We start from the raw sequence: 25,942 nt of genomic DNA on the forward strand, positions 1-25,942 counted from the left end.
CTCCATGTCATTAAATGCTTTCAAAGTTGTTTGGAGAAGTCAATTCCTTTTGGAACCTTTTAAGGTGCTATTGACCTATTGAGAAAACAAGGGGAACATGTTGGGCCATGTTGTTGAGAAAAATTCGGCATGTGGCTTATCCAGGGTATTCCCCTTCAATTAAGCAGTCAGAAAGTGAATAACCTTCTATGCATGGAAAAAGAATAGAGGGAATTTGGTAAAGAATTCCCACAACAGCGGTGTAGGAATTTTTACCAATTCCTTCCTCGTCTAATAACTATAAATTGAAGTGTATAAAAATGTTTTTATATTTTTTTTTATCAGAAACATAGAATTGTAGTAATTCAAAAAGTACAAGGTAACTAATACAATCTAAAGATATATAAGATAAAGTAACCCTGAGTTTAGAAACTACTACACTCTAAACCACGCTTTACAGTAAGTGCAATGACATATACTGTTTCCCGAGAGAATCCCTTCTTTATTGCTGCAGATGACCAACAGAACCCTATGGCAGGCTCCTACAACTACCGCCATATTTTAAAAGAAAGGAATTGTTGAATAATGTACACCAGAATATTGTGGGGGTATTCTGATCTTTTGGTGTTTTATTTATTCTTTACTTATGTATTTATGAGCAAGGGTAGAGATGTAATTAGGGCTGTGACACCGTTCACGTGAACAGTGTCGTGAACAGTGTTTACCATTGTAATCTCCTTTATTATTATAAATAGAGAGCTTGATCATTCAAGCATTCTCCAATTTTCTGTTTTGTTAACATGGCATCAGAGCCAAATTCTCTGACCTAGTTTTTCAAAACACCATCCCCTCCATCGTTTTCTCTTCCACCTCCTTTCACTCAATCTTCTCTTTCTCCCTTCTTTTTCTTCTTGGTCCTCTTCATTCACTAGGGCAGCACTAATGAGGTGATCCCACGATCTAGATGCTGCCCTCAATTCAACCTCTTCAATCCATGGTTTAATCACATATCATTCTCGATAGTTGCGGCCTTGCATCTCTACGAATTTTTTTTGGAGTCCTCTCCTTCTTGAAGATCGAGCTCTCTTTTGCATTGGAAGCTGATTTTCTCTATTGGACATCCTGGATAGCAGTATTGAACAGCTACTATCACATGAATTTCAAGTTTTTTGAAGGCTATTCCAATTGTCGATCTCACCTCAGGGTTTTTCAAAACCCTGACTTTTATCGATTTTTGGTTTTTCTTCTCTTTGCTTTGGCTGCCCTTTGGAGATCTTCTTCACTCTACTTCAAGGAACACTCGACAGTACTTTCAGCCACTTTTAGAATTTTTTGAAGACCCCTAACCCTAATCGATCTCCTCTTTCAGGGTTTTCTTCAAAACCCTGAGCCTTATCGATATTTGGGTTAGGGCTGTTTTGCTTCTACCTTTTCTTCTTCAAGCAAGTTGCTACTGCCAGAGGAGTTATTAGACCTACAATTCAGCTTCTACTTCTGAATTTTTCTGTCACTTTTTGCCATCATCATGCCGGACTCTGAAGTTACTACGACTACTTCTGGAGGAGATAATCAGTCCCGGGATGAGTTCCTCCCCTATGCTGCTGCCATTAAACTTGATGGATCAAATTATCTCATGTGGGCTAGGTCACTTTCTCTAACTGTGGCTGGTAGAGGACTTACTGGCCATCTTACTGGCACCACTACACAGCCAACTGAAGAGGGTCCCTCTAGAGCTTGATGGAATGCCAATGATGCTATGGTCATGTCCTTCGTCCTCAATTCTATGCAACCTGACCTCTCTAGTCAGTACCTTCTCCTTGACACTGCCACACAAATATGGACTGCTGTCAAAGGAACCTATGGTCGATCGGGTAATGGTGCACATGTTTATGAGGTAAGGAAAACACTCCAAAATACTACTCAAAAGGAGTTGTTTGTCACTAAATATTTTGCTGCCCTCAAAAGTTTATGGCAGCAACTAGATAAACTATGCTTGATTTCAGCCCTCCACTGCTGCCGACATCACTACCTATCATACTTATGTGGACCAGTTTCGGGTGTATGATTTTTTGGCTGGCCTTAATGTTGATTATGATCCCAGTCGTGTGCAAGTTCTTGGTAGGGTCCCTTTCCCCACTTTGGAGGAGACCTTTTCTTATGTTCACAGTGAAGAAACACGTCGGGCTGCTATGATGTTGACTCCTACAGTTGAGAGGTCAGCTTTACAGGCTGCTACTGGCTCCAAACCTATTCCTCCTTCTGAGAGTATTGTTTCGGCTTCTGCTACATCAGCAAAAGACCCTATGAAGTGTGAACATTGCAACAAACTTTATCACACTAAGGCTCAATGCTGGAAATTACATGGGAAGTCCGCTGATTTTGAGGCCAAACGTGGTTGTGCTAAAACTAAAACCAAGGCTAATCACACTGAAAGTGTAGCTCCAGCCCCCACTGCTGACAATATTTTTTCCAAGGAAGAATTTCAGGCTCTCCGGCGTATATTACAGACATCCGCTGCCTCTACTACATCTGCTGCCGGTTACTCTAATCCTTCAGATTCCTACTTTGCCCGTTCAGGTATCTCCTTTGCTTGTCATTGTGCATCGGTTGTCTCCACTCCATGGATTATAGACTCCGGTGCCATTGATCACGTGACAGGTTCTTCCAGCCTTTTTCACACCTATTCCCCTACTTCTGGCAAGGACAAAGTAAAAATCGCTGATGGATCCCTCTCCTCCATTTCAGGGAAAGGGTCCATTAGCTGTTCCCCATCTCTTACCTTGTCTTCTGTTTGCATATTCCCAATTTTACTGCTAATCTTCTTTCCATTAGTAGTATTACAAAAAATCTGAATTGTAAAGTGACATTTTTTCCTACCCATTGTGTCTTTCAGGAACTGGACTCGGGGAAGACGATTGGATCGGGTAAAGTGCATGGTGGATTGTATCTGCTTGATGGCGAACCTCTTGTTACACAAGCATTACCTTCTCGGCTTTGTCAACCTGCATCTTTCTCCTCTGCATTACACCGATGGCATTCTAGACTAGGACATCCCCCATTAGGAACTCTATCTCATTTGTTTCCAGCATTAGTTAAAAGTTGTACTAAGGGAGATTTTTTTTGTGAGCCTTGTGTTTTGGCCAAACAGACACGTTCAAACTATCCGGTTTCTAATAACAGATCTTCTTCCTTATTTCATTTGGTTCATACTGATGTGTGGGGTCCTAATAGAAAAGCTTCTCTCTCTAGCCATCGGTGGTATGTCACTTTTATAGATTATTATTCACGATTCAGTTGGGTCTACCTCATGCACAATAAAAATGAAGTTTTTTGCTGTTTCCAGCATTTTCACAAGCTGGTCCAGACTCAATTTAATGCCACTCTCCAGGTCTTGAGAAGTGACAATGGGATAGAGTGATGCAGATTCATCACCAAATAGGGCTTGTTTCATTAGAAATAAGTCTAGGGTTGGGTGTGACATACATGTTGGGCCTTTGATCCCATGGGTTTCTAATGTAATAGGCCACTTTTTTGGGCCTAAAATAGGGGTACATAGGTTGCATACGGGATTAGCCCAATACTTAGATTTTATTGTGTGTTTTTAATTGAACCGGTTTAAATTGGTTGCATCCAATTGGTTCAATTGGTCTAATTTAAGTGAAGTGATCCTATTGGCTAAGAGGTTCTTATATCCTATTGGCTACTAGGGAATCTTCTTTATTTTAAGTAGTTTAAGTTGTTTTTAAGTCATTAGGACTGTATTTTGAGTCTATTTCAGTTTCCTAGTCAGTTTAAGTTAGCTAATAGGTTAAGAATTGGGTTAGGCCATTCCTTTTTAGTGTCTAAGTCTAATTTTGAGTCTTTTATATAAGGTTTTAAAGGGGCCATGTATTGAACACGAATTTGATTAATAAAAATTAGCTTTATGCTTGCTGCCATTGCTGCTGCTTCTCTCTTCAAAGACTGTCTTGTGTGTCATATCAAGACCCCTTGTGAGTCATATCAAGGGTTAGGGCTGGTGGACTCCGGCGACTCCTTGCATCTTGTAGATCGGGAGGTCCTTCTTCAATCAAGTTTCTTCAAAGCTGCTGCCATTGAAGACCTGCAACAAGTAAGAAATTCTGCAACTATTCTTCTTCCTTCTAGAAGGTCACATATAAGGTGATTTTCGTGAGAATTCTGCCCAGCCAAATCTAACCATTAGAATTTGCTAAAAATTTGATCAAGTCTTCCTCAAACCCTAAGAGAGACTCGATTCAAATTTCAGCTCCATCCACCCAGCCGATTGTTTGAAATTACAGTTTTACCCCTCTCTCCTACGTCTACTAGGAAACCTCCATAACTCCAAATCTGTCCATCAGTTTCAAACCGAACTTTCAACATACATCCCTTACATCATTGTTGACACTCGATCCAAGTTTCAGCCCCAAACTCCCACTCTAACCCCTTCATCTCCTTGCTCCATTAAAACCCAAACCCAAAACCCTAAAATTCAATTCTGCCCAAAATTACAGAATTTCAAAACTCATCCAAATCCTAACCTTTTTATACCATATTGACCCCCTAGACCTGCCCATTAATACCCTATAAATCCCTTTCCCAATATCCAACCCAAACCCTAGGAATTGACCTAAATCCTAGTGCTGTCCATTCGAACCAGCAGCCCCTTTTGTTATTTGATCCTGTTGTTTGGCTCCTAGTAGGTCTCCTACCTATCTAGGACTACATTAAGAGTATATGGAAGGTCAGTTCCAAAGATACCTTGCTGCCCATGGTATCTTACATCAGACCAGCTGAGTTGATACTCCAGCCCAACATGGTGTGGCTGAGATGAAAAACCGCCATCTCTTAGAGGTGGCTAGAGCCCTTATGTTTGATCGTAATGTTCCTTTCTTTTATTGGGGAGATGCTGTCTTCACTGCAGCCTATTTGATTAGTAGGCTGCCCAGTCGGGTTCTTGACTCGAACTCCCTTGTCGAGCTCTTACTTGGCTCTTCTTCTTTTATTGTTCCCCCAAGGTGTTTGGCTGCGTTTGTAATGCCAGGGATACTAGGTCCCCTGGTGACCTCATAACTTAGTAAAATGGTTTGGGCCTTGGGAACAGAGGCTGAAGGGGTCGTGGCAGAGGTAGAAGCCATAGGCCCTCACTATGAAAACTATGTTATCTTTCCTGTTTTTCCCTCCACTTATTATCTTTTCCTTTATTCACTCTGCCTCGTATATTCCTGTTAACAAAACAGAAAATTGGAGAATGCTTGAATGATCGATGAGATCAGTCAAGCTCTCTATTTATAATAATAAAAGAGAGAGTAGCCAAACACCTTAGGGGGAACAATAAAAGAAGAAGAGCCAAGTAAGAGCTCGATAGGGGACCTAGTATCCCTGGATTAGCCCAAATTCAAATATTTCTGAAAGGTTTGGGACAATACCCGTCTTTTTAGGGTTTCATGATTAATTCAAGAAACAAACTTTTACAACTGCTTACTGCAAAGCTCGTGCAGGATCCTCCCACCCCCCCCCACACGGCTCTGCACGTGACACAATTGTGTGGTATGTGGCACTGAGGTTACAAGGTGTAGGGGGGAGAACAACACACAGCACAAACCCGTCGCACATACCAAGGATTGAACACCTGACCTCCTCGCTACCTGTACGTGTAGGTCCGCGCACAAACTAATATGCCAGAAAACTCTGGCTCTTAGAAATTTTTTTTTGTGAATAATTTAGGAAATGAATATAACCGGGACTGAATTATAGACAGTTAAGACCTGAATTAATCTGATCCAGCCCTTTTTCCCTAATCCATTTTGCAGACTAAATTTCTTCAGTTTTTTTTTTTCTTTTTCTTTTACAAATTGTAGTTTAAATTAAGCCAGGACTTTTTGTGTTTCAATTTATTCCCGAATCTGAATTTGTTAACTATGGTTATGACATGTTTGTGAGAGGGGATAGGTTCTGAACTGCAATAGCATAACTTGAAGAGAGAACTTGTAGCAATGGAAGTGAAATTGATGGAAGAGAGTGACCAGCACATTAAGATATTGTCTCTTAAAATCTGTTTTGATTTTTCTTTCGGTTCTGTTGCATACTACTCAATTACCTTATTATTATTACCTATCTATTCTCTTTAAATTTTGTGGTCATTACTCTTCCCAAGCTATAAGTCTTGCCCTATAGCTTTTGGACCAATTGCACCTCTATCTTCTTACAGCTGCGAGGTGTTCTTAGACCTGCCATGAACTTGCTATAATATCAGGCCATTCTGAGTTATTTGAAAGATACTGAATTTCTACCATTCGTTCAAGATGATGGTTTTCTGAAAATTTTAACTTCTGTGGGTTTCTCCATTTTTGTTTTCCAAATTGTGTTACTGTTGCCTGTTAGTATAGTAATGCACTAGTCCTTTCATCAATGGGAATTGAATCAATTGATCCCCTAGATCTAATGAAATTGGAGTCTCAATCTTAGTTGAGTTAGGATTCCCTGGTCTGCATTTGTCTCACTGCTGCTGGGTGATAGTAAAGCCAGTGGCTTCTAAGGAGTGTGGCATTAGGTTAAAACAATAAGTTTCAGGATTCTTGTAGTTTACCAGGTTGAGTTTGTTCTTTACTTCCAGTATATCTGTCACGTGAACTCATTTCCTCCTGTCTTCTACCTTTGGAGATTGTTTTGCACTTTGTGGATCCGTACTTCTCATGACAGAGATTCCCATTTAGGGCATTTACAACAGTGTTGATTTTTCTCTTCTCACCAGGAGAGGTGCTCGAATGATTCATCTTTTCCTTTTTTACAACGCTCAAGAGGAAATATCCTTTGGATATGTAATCCACTGAATCAACCAAAAATAGATATATAAAGTGTTTTCTCTTTATGTGTTGTAATATGGGGTTCAGGGGTATAATTTTCCATAGGGTTTTATCTTGTGTTGCCCTAGGGTCTTTAATGTCATTGTACTCCATATCTTATTACTATAAATAAAGAGTGGGCTGTGTCTCTCTGACACAAGTTACAATTTCCAAAGCTAAGATCATGGTTTCACTATGGTATATAATTGCTCTGACCAAGCCATTTCCATGTTATTCGCAGCACAAGTGTGATCTTATCAACATGAGTTATGGAGAGCCTACACTGTTGCCAGATTATGGGCGTTTTGTTGACCTTGTTAATGAAGTAATGTCTTTCAAACTTTGTAGCTTCTGCTTTCTGCAAAAAATTTATTCTTTTTTTTCCCTGTTCCCTTATCTGCTGTTTAAATACTATTTTATTTTTGTTTAAAATTGCAATGACCTTGAATTATAGTTTTATCATTTAGGTGGTCGATAAACACCGCCTGATATTCATCAGCAGTGCTGGCAACAGTGGACCTGCATTGAGCACTGTAGGCGCACCTGGTGGCACCACTTCAAGCATAATAGGAGTTGGTGCATATGTGTCTCCTGCCATGGCTGCTGGAGCTCATTGTGTTGTTGAACCTCCGTCTGAAGGGCAAGAATACACTTGGTATGTTCTATTTATGGTTTATTAATTTTTTATTGAAGGTCGTGCTTGGTGCGTTGGTCATGGGTTCAAGTCCTGGAAACAGCCTCTCTGGAAACAGGGGTAAGGCTGCGTACATTTGACCCTCCCCAGACCCTGCTAAATGTGGGAGCCTTGTGCACTGGGTACGGCCTCTTTTAGTACTTTCCATTTTGGCATAAAATGCACTCTCTTGTATAAGCCTCTGTCAGCTTCTTTTTTCTTTCCCATACATGTGAGCATGTCCGTGTTTGTGCTGTTATGCAAATGAATTAAGTAATTCTTGGGAACATGTGGTGCAGGTCTAGTCGAGGTCCAACAGCTGATGGGGATCTTGGAGTCTCTGTAAGTGCCCCTGGTGGGGCAGTCGCTCCTGTCCCCACATGGACTCTCCAACGTCGCATGCTTATGAATGGTACTTCCATGGCATCTCCATCGGCTTGTGGAGGAGTTGCTTTACTTATCAGTGCAATGAAGGTTCTTGTGATGTGAAACCATTCGCCTTTTGCTTTTAGTCTCACCTGGATTGTATATGTTGATTGCTTAGAGGTTTTTGCACATACCTTATGTCTCTGCAGGCTGAAGGTATTCCTGTCAGTCCATACAGTGTGCGTAAGGCAATTGAAAATACAGCAATTTCTGTGGGCAGTCTTCCAGAAGATAAATTATCCTCTGGACAAGGGCTTATGCAAGTTGACAAGTCAGTTTTGCTAATTATGCATTGGTCATGGTTCTTTAGATGCAAGAATAAACCATTCCCTGTTGACTGTCTAAATAACTATTGGCATTTGTTTACCTGACAGAGCACATGAGTATATTCAGAAATCTAAGAACTTTCCGTGTGTTTGGTATAAAATAAAGATTAATCGAGCTGGAAAATCAAGTAAGTTCTTGGCAGCTAGGATCTACATTTTTCTCTCTTTATTTTTGGTCTCTTAGCATCTAACTTTTCGTACAACCATGAATATTTGGTGTTCATCTTAAAGTACTCCTGATTTTTCCCTTCTTTTCTTCAGTGATAAAAAATTTCTAAAACTTCATATATGATATTCATATGACATGCCAATAACATTCCAAAAGCAAAAGTAAGCATCAGTGTCAAAGATAAAAATTTTGTATGGGTCAATATATCTTGGGAGAGGGAATTGAAGCTTGCTTTGCTTACGTTGGATTTCTGGTAGCCCTTTTAGAGGGATTCTGTTGTCTATCTGGAAAAATCTCAATAAAATAGACAGACCATCCTCGGGGCTCCAAGGGAAAAAGTTTGTATGCCGATTGAAGCTTGCTTTGCCTACGTTGGATTTCTGGTCTGTCCTTTTATCTCATTCAAATATTTTCTTGGGAGAGGGAATTGAAGCTTGCTTTGCTTATGTTGGATTTCTGGTAGCCCTTTTAGAGGGATTCTGGTGTCTATCTGGAAGGATCTCAACAAAATAGACAGACCATCCTCAGGGCTTCAAGGTAAAAAGTTTGTAATCATGAATTGAAAACAAATTGCTCTCTTTGAGAACTTTTGCTTGTGAGACTCAAGTGGGATCTAGGTGGGACTCCTTCGATCATGACCTCAGTGGGACTCCGACGGTTGGGCAACTAGTGGGACTCTAGGCTGCCACCTACCTATCTTCATCTATAACTTATTTATCTTCAACATTCAGCATTCATCATCCATCACTATTTGCACCATTACTACCTTCATCATTCAAACACCAACACAGTAGGACCAGAACTAAACCAAATCTGACCCAAGCTGTCCAACACCTACCCTATTCTCTTCCAGATTCGATCTTGGCTTGCTTACCCTATCGGGTTTGCATCACCTTTGCCATTCAAGATTTCATACCATTGCCTAACCATTGAATCTTTATTTATCCACAACTACGAATTTGTAGAATGAAAGTTTTTTCTTTAATCAATCGGCATCGAAGAAAAGCTTCTTGAAAAGTTTGACGAGCAACAGCAGAAGGGTGAGGTTTTAGAAAGATTATTGGTTGGAATGAAGCAGATCATACAGATTGATAAAAGAAAAAACTTACATTCTACATCCAAGGCTGATGAATATCATGAACTCCTTTGAATTTGTAGACATAATAGATCTTAGACTGCGGCTCTAGTCCTTGATTGCTATATGTTTTTTTTTTTTTTTCCTTTTCTTGTTCTTCTTACTTATTTTATTTGTGAACCATACTAGCTTCTAACCGTTAATATTTTCTTTACTGTCAGAGGTGTATCTTGTTGTCTTTACCATATAGCTACTTGACCTGGCTATTCACATCTTATCCAAGATATAGAAGTGCATAAAAGAAAAATACACCTCAATCAACCAAAATTGCTCCTCATGGGGGGCCCTATTAAAAGGCTTTCAATATTCTTAATACACAATTGGATATGCCATTGAGAGTACATTTTAGAGTTGAAATTTTTTTATTATATGAACGTGTCTGAACTCAGGGTTTCGAAGTGTAATTCTTCTTTGCAATGATTATCAAAAATGAAAAGGGAAAAAAAGGGTTGTAAATCTGCAATATGAAGCTCCAGTATAAGGCCTCTAACATTATCTTCTAGCTTTGCAGTTTTCAGTTCCTTTTTGAAATATTGAACAATAAATTCACTTGTACCTGTTGCATCATGTATTATTGGTTGCAGAACCTACTTCACGAGGCATTTATTTAAGGGAGGCTAGTGCTTGCCAACAAACTACTGAGGTGAGATTATGTGGGTTTTGTTCATTATGATTTTTTTTTGGATGACTAAAAAATTCATTACCAAAGGAGAGAAAGGGGGGAGGGGGGGAGGGGAGAACAAACGAAACAACAAACAAATTACAAGACCCTGCCTTTACAAAGGGAGAAGCATGAGCCTGTAAAGAGAACGGGAAGAACCCCAAGAAACCACAACAAACAAAAATTAGAGAGGTGCGCACCGGGAGGAGGCCACAGCAAGCAAAGGCATAACCACAACTCGACAAACAGACCCATCTTTAAAGAAAGTGCACGAACCAGGAATTGAAGGAGCTGCAATGAATGCAGGATATCCTACCTTATCCCAACAAGTTATCTCGGCAAAGGGCATGGCCTCTGATATCCTACTTAGAGGCAATCTCTTCTCATTGCTGGGTAAGGAATAGTCCAAGAGGGACCGCTTCTTGGGATAAGGAGGGGAACTTATGATGTGCCGACGGTAGACACAAGGGGGGGGGGTTGAGAGACAACATAGGGCAGCCCAGAAGAGTGGTGGGTTGAGGTCGTAGTGAGGGGGAGGCTGGATTAATGGGAGGGTGATTATTAAAGAGGTGCAGCCTAGGATGGGATGAGATGGGTTGGCAACCCAAGCCAGATGAATGGGCTTGGTCTAAGCAACTCAGCCTGTTTGCATAACTCATAATTACATTAATGTGTTTTTTTCTTATACATTCTGAGTTCCTTGGTCAATTGTAGCTTTCCTTTTGCCCTTTTCACTTTTCTCCTAAAAAAATTGCTTAATAGTTTGATGTTGGAGCATATCTGTTCTATGTTTTTGTAATTGATCCAGGTAACCATTCTCCTAGCACATTGACTGCTACCGGTTATGATGTTATTAGTCAGTGATATAAGGGGTGGCTGCCTGTCACACTTAGGTTTGAATGGTCTATGTTTCTGTTAATTTATACCCTTAGCTCTGATTAGCAGGTGTGTGTGATACAATTGCTTGGACTTCTCATAGAAACAGAAAGTCCTGAAATGATTACAGGTTTGTTATCCAAAGGCTCATAGTGGCAAGGATTGAAGTATCGATATTGGGTATCGTATCGGAAGGGTGGTTTTAAGAGACGTATTTTATTGTATCGGAGTGACAAGATATACTAAAAATACGCATGGAAATGGTCAAGAAACGTATGGAAATGCTTAGGATACATGCAAAATACAGTTTTGCAGCGTAAAACACTATAAATAGGTAATATGTAACATATTTTACATATTTCATATATAAAAATGAGAACAAAGTACGACAAGACAAGTACATTCAATTGGTTTTGGCGTGTTCTGACGGAGCATTCTCTATGGAGCAGCTTTTCCAAGGCCAAGTTCTTCAAGGGTCTCCATGTGGTGCTGGTAGAGCCACAGGGGGTGAGCTCTAGGTCTTGGAGGAAAGCGTTGGCGTTTAGGGGATTGATCCTGGAGAGGTCTCGGTGGCTGGTTGGCACTGGGAATGTCCTGTTTTGGCTGGATAACTGGTCTGGGGCGGGCCCTTTGATTGATGCAGTGGACAATGCCCTCCTGGTTGATGTAGACCTGCGGGTGAAAGATGCCGTTGAGAGGGATGGCTCTTGGAGGCAAGACATCTTGGATCACATTGATGATGAGGCCATTCGGCAGGGAATTGTCTTTGGAAAATTTCACATCTCTGATAGGCCAGATGTTCTAGTGTGGACATCGGCTAGTGATGGCTGTTTTTCGACCAAATCAGTTTAGAATGAGATCAGGGCGGTGGGGCCTGTTGCTCCCTTTGCAAAGTGGATATGGAACCCCTCTCTCCCAACTAAGATGGCTTTCTTCTCTTGGCAACTGTAGAATGGCAAGATACCTACAGAAGTTACCTTAATGACGGTAGGGATCCCATTGGCTTCTCGTTGTTACTACTGTGGAAGCCCTCAGAGGGAAACTACAGATCACTGCCTAGTAGATGGTGTTACGGCGGCTAATGTGTGGGGTTTCTTTTCTCGCCTATTTGACATGGTGCCTCACCCTGGTCAGGATGTTAGGAGTCGGATAGCGCTTTGGCATGGGTTGGCGAGCTACAGGTGCATCAGTGATTACATTGTTGGGCTTCTGTCGGCTCTGATCGTGTGAGAGCTATGGAAAGAAAGGAATAACAGGAGGCATGGGGAGTCTAGGCGTACTGCTGCCACAATCATTGAACGCATTAGAAGGTGGGTGAAAGAGCTCCCGCTCCCCTCAAAGGTTGGCAAACATGGTTCTGCAAGGGATGTGCTGATTCAACAGTGGTTCGAGCTAGTGGTTGCTCCGGCCAAGGCCACTCGCCCTATCCCGGTCTTTTGGTGTCCCCCTCCGGTCGCGGTCAAGCTAAATGTTGATGGAGCCTGTCGGGGCAATCCAGGGGATGGAGGGGGAGGGGGGGGGTCATCCGGAATAATGAGGAAGCAATCCTGGCAGCTTTTTCCAACAGCTATGGGAGGTGCACTAATGCTATTGCAGAGCTGAGAGCTTTGTGGGACGGCCTTCGCTTATGCCATGATCTGGGGTACTTGGATGTGATTGTTCACTCGGACTCGGAGACCACAGTTAGACAGATAAATCAAAAGAGGTGTAACCTGTGGTAGGGATGGTACTGGTTCGATGAGATCCTACATCTGATTGAAGCGACTAGGGCGACTGTGGCCTTTGCTTACAGGGAGAGCAACAGGGCTGCTGACTGGCTGGCCAAGCAGGCTTGTGCCTCGCAATGCTCCCTAACCTTTCAGCTGGATAACTTGCCGCTTGGCAGCTTTCGATGTATAGTGAGGGAGGATAGAGAGGGCCTGCCGGTCCTAAGAGCTTAGGGCTTGGTTTGTTTCTTGTGAGCTGGTTTGCTTTGGGCTGGGGTTAGGAGGGACGTCCCCCCCTGTATTCTTTATTCTTTTTTGTCTTAATAAAGTTTAGGGGCTGGCCCGGGTCCCAGAGAAGTTCGGGTTTAAAAAAAAAAAAAAAGGGGTTATGTATAAAGGATGATGTTTCTTACATGTACTAGTATTTCCAATTTGGGGAAGATTTAGGGTTTAGGTACACACATCTTGCCCAAAAAAAAAAAAATCTAGTTTGATGCAATCATTTAGGTTGCTTTTCACTTATCTAGTGATCTATTGCAAAAAACGACAGTAAAAATCAATGTTTGAGCATAAAATTCAAAGTTTTGATAAATAACTATTCTTACGTAAATCTTGTTTTGATCCTTGATTGCAAGTTGTTTAATCCCCAAATGATACTGAAGTCAGTACTACTAAAATCACTTTTTGCAGTAGAAGTAAGGAGTCAAGTTGATTTCCTCTCCCCCCCCCCCCCCAAAAAAAAAAGAAAAAAAAGGAGAAGAAGAATGTCTTACAGGAGCTCTCAGCAAGTGTTCTACAATCTTGGATCGTGTTCTGCAATTTATTAGAGATGTATCAAGCATATCGTTAGTTATCAACCATATCATGTCATGAATCAACCCAATACTGTTGATCCAATTTTTTTTAGGTATCGTATCGGTGCTTTAAAGATATGATAGGTATCGGTTAGTATCGACAGATACGGTAGGATACTTAAAACCTTGCATAGTGGATAACCCTATTGTGATTAATGTCTGGAGCAGCGTTTTGACTCTTGAGGAGGTCGGTATGATTTGGCTGATGACTGAAGACATATCTAGTCTTTATCAACTGAAAGAATTCCCAGGGAGAGGGAGGCCGATTTGAAATGTCACTCCAGCTGCCATGGCTGGGAGTTACTGGAATCAGAAGAACAAGAGAGCTTTCAAGGGAAATGCTGAACTACATATTATGGTTTCAAGAAGAGCTAAAGAAAGTTGCTTTTGAGCCTTGGACACAAGGGATCCGAGGAGTTTATAGGGCTTGTATATTTGAAGGCGTGGAAAGATGTTTTCTGTATTGGTCCTGATCATCTTTTGTCTAGCTTGTCTTCTCCCCCCCTCCCTTCTCTTCTTTTTAGAGGCTTGTAAAGCATGATGGGCCTTTTTTTCCCATTTGCAGCTAAATATATTTTTCTTGACTTATTAAAGGAAAAGGGAATCCGTAAACTAGGCTCCAAATTAATGCACTGAAGCCTAAGGGTAAATCATTTAAGTAAAACTAATAAGCTTGTGAAGCCTAGACAGCATTCATCTGTTAAGAATTAAGATACTTAGAACTTAGTAGATAGAACCAATTAGCTAGGAATTTGTTAGCCAAATCTACTGCTGCCTCAATGCTTCAAAGAGTTGTAGTTTGAAAAGTCCTTGGAGGCGGACGGAGTTGCAATGCATTAGTGAAAAAATCCGTGGACAGTCATACTTTGTCATTTGGAACTCAAGCAGCTGAAGAAATAGGAGGTGGAGAATCTAGGATACCCTTTCTCTTATGATTTTTTTACCTTTTCTAGGTGATTCAAGGATTTTGTAGTTTTACCTGCTGATGTGTCCTTTGTATTTGTTGGATACTGTACCAATAATTCCCTTTCTTTTCCATAATGAACTTGTATCATGAAGTGGAAAAGGAAGTCAGAAACTGCTTTTGATGTACAAGATATGCCAGTATGTTTTCAGTGCAATAAATTAGCATTCTGATTTTATCACTTTCAATGGTATGAAGCATTAGCAATTTCTGTGTCTACCTTCGAATGTCCTTCACTCATTCTCTGTGTGTGTGTTTTTAATTTCAGAAGCTTATTTGACAAATTTCTTCTTAACAGTGGACTGTGGAAGTTGAACCAAAGTTCCATGAGGATGCAAGTAACTTAGAACAATTGGTTCCTTTTGAGGAATGTATTCAGTTACATACCAGTGAAAATGCAGTTGTCCGGGCTCCTGAGTATCTTCTCCTTACACATAACGGGCGTAGCTTCAAGTTAGTTTGCATAACTCCAGTAATCCTTTTCATCTTATGAATCATTTTATAGTTAAGCACGCAGTTGCCCCTTGATAACATAGCTTCAAATTAGTTTATTCTGTAATTTATCTTTCCTCAACTCCACTTGTAGAATATGACAAAAAATAATTTATTTAAGTTGGTCCTCGTGCTAGCATATCATTTCAGTGACTGTAAAAACAATGGCTTGAAGTTTCTGGGCAAAGCATGTACAAATGAATTTTGTCTTTTCTGGGGAAAGAGTATGATTGTATCATATTGCTATAAACTAAAAAAACCCTGTAAATCCATTATTATGTTATTTCTATGAGTGGAAGTTAATGGCTCGAATATTCCTATGCAAAGCATGAAAGCAACCATGGTGCTTCAGCCTGATCCATTTGCCGAAGAAACCAATTTCCTCTCGATATTGCCTCCCGATATCTAGCTTGTTCTTTTTCTTCCTGTTTAGTTATTTTCATGATTTTGTCTATGCTACTAAAATAACTTTGATGGTTATGCTTATTCCATTTATCCATCTTTTCATTTCTCCTATATATTGAGATGGCTATAATTGTAAACAATTAACTACCTTTTATCCTTCACTGTTAACAATATCTTTGCCTTGTGTGTTTCTTTTTTCCAGTGTAGTTGTGGACCCCACCAAACTCAGTGATGGTGTACACTATTATGAGCTCTATGGAATAGATTGCAAAGCTCCTTGGCGTGGTCCTCTTTTCAGGGTGCCGATTACTATAACAAAACCTATGGTTTTAAAACAGTCGCCTCCACTGACTTCATTTGCAGGGATGCAGTTTTTACCAGGTGTATTTTCCAACTTTTTCCATGACGTGGAGAATTGTATTACTTACTATTATCTATCCAAAGAATATTGCAAACCAGTAGTGTGTTTAGAAGTTAATGCTGCTGGATACCTGTCTCATCATTTATAGGTTAACAAGGTGCTCTATGCAAATAAAATCATTTCATAACTGGTATATTATTTCTGATAGGAAATGTAGGTTTTGTCGTTTTGATGGTTGTCTTGCCACGAAATTGGTCCTATGAATTATTTGTGTTATTTATGCCTTTTTTTTCCCCCACAGGTTCAACTATGAATTTTCTGTCATTTTGCCATCAAATGGTATTGTTAACATTGTATGGATTAGCTATTATTATTCTTGTTTTTCTGTAGACTCCGTCGCTCCTAACCCATCAGACAGAAGTTACACTTGCCTCCTCGATGGTCTTCTCTTATCCTCTTCCATCATTCTCTGTTCTTTGCTTTCTTTGAATTGAATTTTATATCAAAATGAACTTTCTTGATTTCATGGTTCATCTTATTCCACTTTGTTGCTTCTGTTTTCCAGGTTATTTCCTCTAATTTTATTTTCAATCATCTCAATTATTGTTCTTATTTTCTCCTCAAATTTTGTATCTCTTTTCTTTTGGATACAGGTGCATCCCGCTATCTTGTCTCTGTTTAGTATACACTATTCATATTCTCCTTTTCTTTCTGACATGCAATGGGGAAATCATACATTTGTTGCAGACTTGGAGTACATCCTTGCTACTTTTTCATGTCATTTTCCATTGGGAATTAAGGACAAGAATTGGTTTTCCTTTCCCCAAAGAAACCCACACCAGTTCATTCTATACAGTATACATGCTCCCTTCTTGCCACAATCAGATTTTTGAAATCTCTTGCATGCTGTTCACTGATCTCCATTGCCTGCAAAGTTCAGTCTACTGATCCCCAAAGCAGTAACATCTGATTTAAGTGTCACCTTCAGATGCTTCAGATTTACTTCCAATATGAATTTGATTTTTATATGTGACTAGTTAAAAGAATGAACTTCCATCCATCTATATGTTATCATATTCGCATACATATGTACTTTCCACTGCATATATCTTTGGAGACTTCACAATGTATTCCATCAATTTGACTAATTGTCCTTCAACCTGTGCACATGGTGAGTCCTTTTATATGGTGAGCAACATGTAAAGATAAAAGAAGTCTGGTTTTTCCCACGTGCTACTGGTTAGTCATTTTACACCTAGCTCATATATCTTGCTGATTTTGTGCTGGGGTCAATAGGTATCTGTTGTCCGGCCTGGCCCACAAGCACCACATCTAGACCTTCCCAGTGCTTTTAGTAGGTTTTCTAGGCCAGCCTGTCAAATCATACCCAGATCTCAAACATTTATTTTCATATTCTGCCAAGTTCTTACTATATGTGTTAGTGGAATGTTTACCTACCTGATCTGTAGTGCCATTTAGGGCAGGTCTTCTCTTCTCTCTTTGTTTTACAGAATCGGTTAATTTCTTCTACACTTCCACATTGGTATGAAGTCTCATTTCAGTACCGTTGTTCCAACTCGTAGATCTATCTGCCTTTCTGCTCCTTATCCTTCCTATGGAGATTGCAAGTTTAATAATCAGTTTTCTGAGGAGGACAAGTGACAGCTTCTGATGCTTAAGTGTATGTGTGTAGCTGTCGGAGTGAAAGTTTTACTAGAAGTGGTCAGAAACTAGTTGGTAGTTGTAGAAAACCTAGGACCTGTAACCAGTAACTTGAGAGAGAAGAAAAGATGAGGAAGAGGAGAGAACTGTTAAACTTATCAGTCTCCCTCATAATGCTTGTATTTATAATCTAAAATTACAATAGAAAGGGGAACTCCTAATCAGATTAGAAATTCCTAATCATGATAGGATTCCAAGTTACAATAGGAAAAGAATTAGAACTAACAACTCAAACTGAAACTAAGGCTAACAACTCACAGTAGAATTAGGACTTGACATAATTAGAACCTAGGACTCCAACTAGGACTAGGAAAATAAAAGATACACATATCAACCAAATCACTGTTCACGTGAACAGTGTCACATGAACAGTACTTCAACACTCCCCCTCAAGCTGGATTATACAAATAAGTAAAGAAAGAAGATCCAGCTTGAACTAAAAGGAAAAAAAAGAACTCCATAATAATGCAAACACTCCCCCTCAAGTTGGCGCATACAAGGTATTAATGCCCAACTTGAACAAAATGAGAAGAAACTAAGTTGCAGCAGAATCCAGCTTGACAGATGAATGTAGCTCCCAAATAAACCTTCAAGAACTTGAAATAATTGATCTTCAAAACCTGGATAGACATGATCAGCAAACCGGAACTAAAATTTCTTCCAAAAAAAGGCAGCTTTTAACGATCTTCAATAGTTAACCAGTGATGAATCTCAGATTGTCATATTGACATAAAATCTTGAAGTTCAATAACTAGAGCAGCAAGTAGCGGAAACGAGCTGAATTAGGCAGCGGAAAAACACAGTATCAACCCAACTGAAAGTCCTCAAATAGGCAACAACCAATTATCTTCAGTACTCTTCAATACTTCAATCTCCCCCTTACGGCAAACTCAACCCAAAAATGAAGGATACCCAATGGCAATGGTGGAGAAAATTGATCTATTATGTTTTGCACCAATGTTCCTGCAAGTTTTGTGTTCTGCAATGTCTGCAGGTGTATTGTACATAATCCCCCCCTCACGTGTAGTAGTACAAATGGACAAATAACGGAGATTATGTTAGAGATAGTGCAAAAGTATAAACTTTCAGAATTCTCCAAAAGTGCTATGGGTATGAAAAAAGGAAGGAATGGTAAAATTGTAATTTACTAGAAGTTTCCAAAGGTGTTATGGGCAAATACCAATGGTATGGGATATGAAGGGAATTAGAATTATTGAAAGGGAATGGAATTGGAAAAAAGGATGGCATGGCTGTAAATTGGGTGAAATCTATTTTTAAATACAGTCCAAGCCAAAGGGCAAACTGGTAATTAATCAGAACTTTCAAGGGTCAATTAGGTAGTCAAATAGGAGAATGGCAGAATTGCAATTAAGTTGAAGTTTATAAGAGGATGGCAGAATTCTAAATTAAGTGAAATCCATATATACGTATAAGCAAGGCCAAATTTAAGGGAGGAGGGGCAATATGGTAATACACCAGAATTTTCAAGGGGGATATAGGCAATTTGAAGAAGCAGTGGGTAAAAGGGTAAAGTTGGTACGTAAAGAGGAGGTAGGTAATGAATGAAGTAATACTTAAATTAAAGGGGTAATATCGGGAATAAGAAAGAAAAGGTGAAGTAACGAAAAGAGGAGTTCTTCTTCTTCCTTCCACGAAACCAGAACCAAGGCGGTGGAGTTGTGCCTCTTCAGATCGAGTCAGCACCCATGATTCACATTCAAACTTCGCAAAGTCTCAGATTTAATTTTGTAACTCACAGCCCTCCAAACCCAACTAATACTCTACCAAACCAGCAATATTTGCAAAAGAAACAAAAATCCTGCAACTCCAATCTGGCGGTAGGGCTCAGAACCAGATCACTCCAGCGTGAACCAGAGGCGAAACCAAGGGGATAACCAGGCCTTCTTGGCGGTGTTGCCTTCAACAATAGAAAAACAAAGGTATGCTGGTATTCAGGAATTAAAAAAAACGACATACCAGATGCAGAAATTCTATTTGTAAACACCTCCAGATCAAGCCATCTCTAGCACCAAGTTGCAGGAGCAGAACCAAGCAAGTACCAATCTCGCAACCGAGAATACAGGAAGAAGAATTTCTCGAAACTTTATCCCACGGAAATCACGCATCCAACAGGAAACGTTAGCTCGCGGAAATCTTCTTCAACCCTCACTGAACTTCAAGAACAAATCGCTGCCTAATAGAAGCCATTGATGGAGTCATCGCTTAGGGCAGCAACAGAAATCGAGCAAAACGACTCCATGAAAAATTCCAAAAAACAAAAGCATCAGCGACTCCAAGTTTCAAAGCCGTTGAGGAAGGGTTTTCGAACCAGCCGAAGACGATGGTTTTAAAACATAGCAGCAAGTCAATAAGGCTATTGCAGGTAGCACAGAGCAGCAATAGCAGTAGATGTAGACCAAGAATGATAGTCTGCGGTGTTGAAACAATCAGAAGAAGAAGCCAATACGAAACTGAAACGAAACCGAAACTAAACCCTTGTTCTCCTTCTTTTATGAACTAGGGTTTCTCCATAAATTGGAGAACTTTGAAACGACTCTCAAACCGGCAATCTTGGAGAGAATCAATCACTGGTTGCCTAGCTCTGATACCATGTCGAAAACCTAGGACCTGTAACCAGTAACTTGAGAGAGAAGAAAAGATGAGGAAGAGGAGAGAACTGTTAAACTTATCAGTCTCCCTCATAATGCTTGTATTTATAATCTAAAATTACAATAGAAAGGGGAACTCCTAATCAGATTAGGAATTCCTAATCATGATAGGATTCCAAGTTACAATAGGAAAAGAATTAGAACTAACAACTCAAACTGAAACTAAGACTAACAACTCAGAGTAGAATTAGGACTTGACATAATTAGAACCTAGGACTCCAACTAGGACTAGGAAAATAGAAGATACACATATCAACCAAATCACTGTTCACGTGAACAGTGTCACATGAACAGTACTTCAACACTCCCCCTCAAGCTGGATTATACAAATAAGTAAAGAAAGAAGATCCTGCTTGAACTAAAAGGAAAAAAAAGAACTCCATAATAATGCAAACAGTAGTTTTTTTACTTTAGGTTAAGACTGCAGATAGTTGGTTTTTTTTCTTAGACTAAGATTAGTAACTGTAGTAAGTTTGTGAAAATAGTAGCATGTTCATTGTAACTAAGTCTTTCACCTTTTTAATTGATAGCATGTTCATTGTTACTAAGTTGTTCACCTTTTTAATTGAAAACTATTTGTTCTTGATTAATTTTTTTTTGGGTGAACATTCTTGATTAAATTCCCTAGTTAGATTGCAGAGTCATGATGAATAAGATTAGTTGTCTGGGATTATATTATTTGTGTACTTAGACAGATGTCTTGAGATGGATTAAGTTTATTCTGATCACGCTTATTTGTATTGGTGTGGTGGTTTTTGTTATATTTCCTTTCAGTTAGATATTTTTTTCTTTAAAGGCTTGAGCCTCCGTAGTTTTTTCTATCTGTACTTTTGATGCTTACATAATTTATGTGTATGGGGTTACTGGGCCGTCAAAACAAAAGACCGATACCTTAATTCTTGAGAATTGATAAACAGTCAAGTAGCATTGTCTTGTTGATTTCAACTTTTACTTCGCTTCAAGCTGATTGTTGTACCTTCTTTGTCTCTGAAACAACGGCTTGCTCAGATAACATTTTTAGTGGTTTAGTCTTTACACTGTTTCTATTCTCTTAGCTCAATAACACTGTTTATGAGGATCTATTTACACTGCGTGTTGGTAGAATTAATTACTGCTTGTATAACATGTTAGAGGTTTACTTTTTTGAGTTTGCTGTTTATGGTTTTTTTTTTTAATCTTTTATAACTATGACTAGGTCATATTGAAAGGAGATTTATTGAAGTACCACTTGGGGCTACTTGGGTTGAGGCAACCATGCGAACATCAGGGTTTGATACAGCTAGAAGATTTTTCATTCACGCTGTTCAGGTACAGCATGCTGCAAAAGCCTACATCATGTTTTCCAGCATTGCTTATCATTCTTGTTTTATGCAGATTTGCCCGTTGAGGAGGCCTATTAAATGGGGGAATGTTGTGATGTTTTCATCTCCTGCTGCCAAAAGTTTTTCCTTTCCTGTGGAAAGTGGACAGACAATGGAGTTAGCTATTGCTCAGTTTTGGTCAAGTGGCATTGGAAGTCATGAAACCACCATTGTGGATTTTGAGGTACTCTTTCTAATTTGATTAGATGACTTATTTTTTTTCCTATTCTTGTTTGCCTGTCTTTCTTCATTTTTCAGTTTGCTTGAAATATATCAATTAATCACATAGTTTTGGTTAATTTCATTTGTTTAGATGACACTGAACCATCTCTTCTTAATGGATGTCATGGTCTTTTATGTAGTTGTTTTCCCTTATTCTGTTTTAGGATTTGAATTTTGTGTGTTGACTTGTCAGTACGTATCACTCGCCTCCATTTGGCTATAATTTGAGTTGCGATTTGTCATTTTCAGTTGCTATGTCTGGAGCATCACTTGTTGTAAGAAAAGGGATCTCTTAGTCTCCAACAAGGTTCGAGAAGTCTGTTTTGACAATTGAAACCAAAATTTTTCGGGTTTCAGTCAGATTTCGACCAAAACATGTGCCATTTCGGTGATTAAATGGCTATATTTTGTCCCGAAACTTCAGGGAACCCTAATTAAACATCTCTAAACATATTAGAACCGTTAGATTGTAAAAAAAGTACTCAAAATGGTAGCTTGGTTTTGGATCCTATGATGTAGATAAGTTACTTGGGGCTTATTTTGTGGAAATAAGCTTTGGGTTGGGTCATATATGTATTGGGATTTTGATCCCATGGGTTTATTTTGTAATTGGCCAATTTAATGAGCCTAAAATAAGGGTAGAAAGTAGGAAAACGGGATTTGCTTCATTAGTTTAGTTAAGAGCCCTATTTTGAGTCTGTTTTCTTTATTATTTCGCTTTCTTAGTCAATTTAGATTACCTTGTTAGTTAATGATTGGGTTTGGCCTTTCCTTTTGAGTGTCTAAGTCTATTTTTGAGTCTTCTATTTAAGTTTGTAAGGGAGGCCAGCATTGTACACGAATTTGAATAATGAAATATTGACTTTAGCTTTTGTGAAAATCCTGAGATAGGTTGGGTGAGATGCCCACAGTGAGATGTCCAGGCTGAGATAGCCATTCCCTTCCCCATCCCCTTCCATCGGTTCTTGATTCCAAACCCTAATTTCTGTTAAATTGAGTTCAAGAGTGCTACAAGCTGCTGGGATTTCTTTCAATTGATTGTCACATTGATTTCTTGAAGATTATTACATCAAGATCATTGCTGCTTCAACAGGTTACAAATTTGTTGGTTTTTATTTGTTATTTCAACCAAGGAAGTGTCCCTCATATGATTTTAGTTCCCACTGTTCTCTTGGTTTCCTCATATACTTTTAGTGCCCATTGTTCTCTTGGTTTCCTCATATAATTTTAGTTCCCATTGTTCTCTTGGTTCCCTCATATGGTTTCTTGTTTATTGGAGGGTTTTCTATTTGATCCTGCCTGGGATTAGGCCTATTCTGGTTCTAGTCTTACATTACCCTAGGTTGCTAGTGTATGCCGTACCCTGCTGTATACTTTCTTTAATATAACCTATTATAAACATAATTTAGTACTAGAACACACAAAATTCAATTAAATAACTCAAGTATGCATTATGAATGAAAAAAAAAACCATTTAACAGTATATTTACAAGTAGCCAAGTACAACTGATCCTCCGATTCTATGTCAGTACTTCATAAGAGTTCTGGATGGGCCTCAAAAACCTGTAGAAATTTTTGTTGCCGACAAAATCGTTCCTATGACTAAATCACAAAAAAGGCCATGTTATAGTATGCCTGAAGCAGCGCTCGAAGTCCAACACAACATGATATGTAAATTTCACGATTTTCAAACCAAAACAGAAAATTTCCCCATTTTTTTCATTTTTTTAAAATGTTAATGATGCAGGAGCAATTTCTTGGACCAGGTTAAACCCGTTGGGGGACCCATATGAAGACGAACCGGGTCCAAGAGGGTTTTTAGGTTCAGTAGGATATTTAGGAATTATTTTATATGGAAAATATATGTAATCTTTTATTTTGGGGTAGCTATTAGACATGTTGAGAAGTTTCCAATTTGAGTTTTATTTAGTTTCTATTTTTATTAGTCTAGGTTTTAGTTAGTAATTAGGAGTCTTATAAATAGATGTATAACTACCAATTGAAGCAGATTTGAGAATGGGATTTGATCGAGTTATTTATGGTGCCGGTTGGTACATATCAATGGTCCTGTGACCTCCTTCCTCGTTTTCTTCTTCTTTCTTTCCTCCCTAGCGATTTACTGCTTCTTCTCTGTTTCTGGCGGTGACAGTAGGCCCTCTCTTGGCCTTTTATTAGCTTCTCTCTTAGTTATTCCTTCTACATCATTGCTGCTACTCCTGGTTCTGTTCACTCTGTTGCTGTCTAACCTATTGAACGGTAAGAGACTCGATTGAACTCTCTCACAAGCTGTTCATTGAGTCTAGGGTTTGCAGTGAAGGAAGGCCTGCCATATGCAACCTTACCGTATGAATCTTTTCCCCTTAGTCATCTTCTGAAGTGTGGCGAACGCTCACCCGCATCTGAACTTTTACCCTACCACCAGATCCAGTTGCAGGGTCTGAAACATCTCGGATTCTGGGTTGTTGATGCTTGCTGGTGCTGGATTTATAGCAGCAGGCCTATTGTTGCGATTCATTATCTGAAACCTCAGGTCAAGCCGTGGCGTTGTGAGTGAGAACAGCTAATCTCAAACAACTCTGTTTTTATCGCTGGTTTTCTGTTTGTATCGTGAGGTTGAAGAAGACAACCTTCACCCCACTTCACGATTTTAGTAACCTTTATTTCTAACTTTGTTTCCCTAATGTAGCCTAGGGAGGACAAAGCCCACTAGGAACTAGGGGAAACAGGGTTATGTAATAGGGCTGGCCGAATGGACAGATTTAAGTAATTAGGCCAAAAACTAGGGTTAGGGTTAGGGTTTCGAACTAGGGTTTATTTGGTATTGAAGTGCAGGTTTCTAGAAGTCTAATGGTATAAGTTGGATCGAATTTGGATGAGGTTGGAAATCTAGGGTTTCGGGTAGGATGCCTTATGAAAATGGACTGTTTGTGAGATCTAGGGTTTACGGGCAGATTTTAGGGAAGGGGCTTATAGGGTTTTAATATGAAGGTTTAGGTGATCCTAATGAAGTAAAGAGGTTAGGGTTTGGATAGGTTTTCAAATTCTGCTGTAGGGGGCAGAATTAAGTTGCAGGTTTAATGGAGGTCGAATGTTGATGGGAGAAGGGGTATAGATCAGGTTTATATAGGAGAAAACAAAGTGCAGCAGGTTAACTTACTGTAATGTAGAGATAAGGCAGCAGCTTGAAGATTGATAGAGCCTCCTGACCTTCACAGTGCAAGGAGTCGCAGGAGTCCACCCACCCTTCACCACCTTGAGTCAACAAGGATATACATTCACAAAGAGCAGCAGCAATGGCAGCAAGCATAAAGCTAATTTTTATTAATCAAAAAATTCGTTTGTAATGCTGGCCTCCCTTACAAACTTATATAGAAGACTCAAAAATAGACTTAGACACTAAAAAGGAATGGCCTAGCCCTATCCCTAACCTATTAGGTAACTTAAACTGACTGGGAAACTAGAATACTAAAGGAAATAGACTCAAAACATGGCTGGACTTATAGAGTCCTAATCCAGCCCAACTTACATCACAATGACCACTTAAGTTGTCACATGACCACTTAACCAAGTCACATGATCAGTTAAATTGAACCAATTGGATGCAACCAATTTGAACCGGTTCAATTAAAAAACATAAAAATAAACTAAGTATTAGGCTAATCCTGTATGCAACCTATATACCCATATTTTAGGCCCATAAAAGTGGTCTATTACATTAGAAACCCATGGGATCAAAGGCCCAACATATATGTAACCCAACCCTAGACTTATTCCCAATGAAACAAGCCCTATTTGGTGATGAATCTGCATCAACTCACTTTTTCCTTTATCTTTTAGATAATTCTGTGTCTATCCCATGTCTTATATTTGCTTCCAAATATGTCCTTGACAAAAAAATGCTAATCCCTATTAGGTCCTCTAAACTAAGTTAAACCTGCTCTGATACCATGTGACAACACAAAATAAAAGAAACTAGCAAGAAGAAGAAGAAGAGAAGGAGACTATCGGCTTGGAGAAAAAGAGAGTGTAAGCTCTCCCACCGATTGCCACTGTATTTAAAATAAATAAGGACCTGTTGAGATAATGAGATTACAAA

The 25,942-nt window shown here is 39.4% G+C and overlaps 1 protein-coding gene and 1 long non-coding RNA gene across 2 annotated transcripts in view; one reads left to right on the plus strand and one right to left on the minus strand.

The window, feature by feature from the left end:
• Nucleotides 1-25,942, plus strand: part of LOC122666164 (tripeptidyl-peptidase 2) — a 73,764-nt gene that overhangs the window by 10,015 nt on the left and 37,807 nt on the right. Inside the window, exons 10-19 of the mRNA XM_043862295.1 lie at nucleotides 7,066-7,149; nucleotides 7,292-7,479; nucleotides 7,797-7,971; nucleotides 8,073-8,194; nucleotides 8,298-8,377; nucleotides 10,138-10,196; nucleotides 14,913-15,067; nucleotides 15,714-15,892; nucleotides 21,459-21,571; nucleotides 21,638-21,808. Of these exons, the coding sequence (XP_043718230.1) occupies nucleotides 7,066-7,149; nucleotides 7,292-7,479; nucleotides 7,797-7,971; nucleotides 8,073-8,194; nucleotides 8,298-8,377; nucleotides 10,138-10,196; nucleotides 14,913-15,067; nucleotides 15,714-15,892; nucleotides 21,459-21,571; nucleotides 21,638-21,808 (1,326 nt within the window). The remainder of the gene's footprint in view (nucleotides 1-7,065; nucleotides 7,150-7,291; nucleotides 7,480-7,796; nucleotides 7,972-8,072; nucleotides 8,195-8,297; nucleotides 8,378-10,137; nucleotides 10,197-14,912; nucleotides 15,068-15,713; nucleotides 15,893-21,458; nucleotides 21,572-21,637; nucleotides 21,809-25,942) is intronic.
• Nucleotides 3,751-24,508, minus strand: LOC122666166. Its single transcript, XR_006333502.1, has 3 exons — nucleotides 24,258-24,508; nucleotides 16,300-16,306; nucleotides 3,751-3,761 (listed from the first exon to the last, which is right to left on the minus strand). It is a non-coding gene; the product is annotated as an uncharacterized LOC122666166 (long non-coding RNA).

This window comes from Telopea speciosissima, chromosome 6 (assembly GCF_018873765.1).
Source record: "Telopea speciosissima isolate NSW1024214 ecotype Mountain lineage chromosome 6, Tspe_v1, whole genome shotgun sequence".
Classification (NCBI taxonomy): Eukaryota; Viridiplantae; Streptophyta; class Magnoliopsida; order Proteales; family Proteaceae; genus Telopea; species Telopea speciosissima.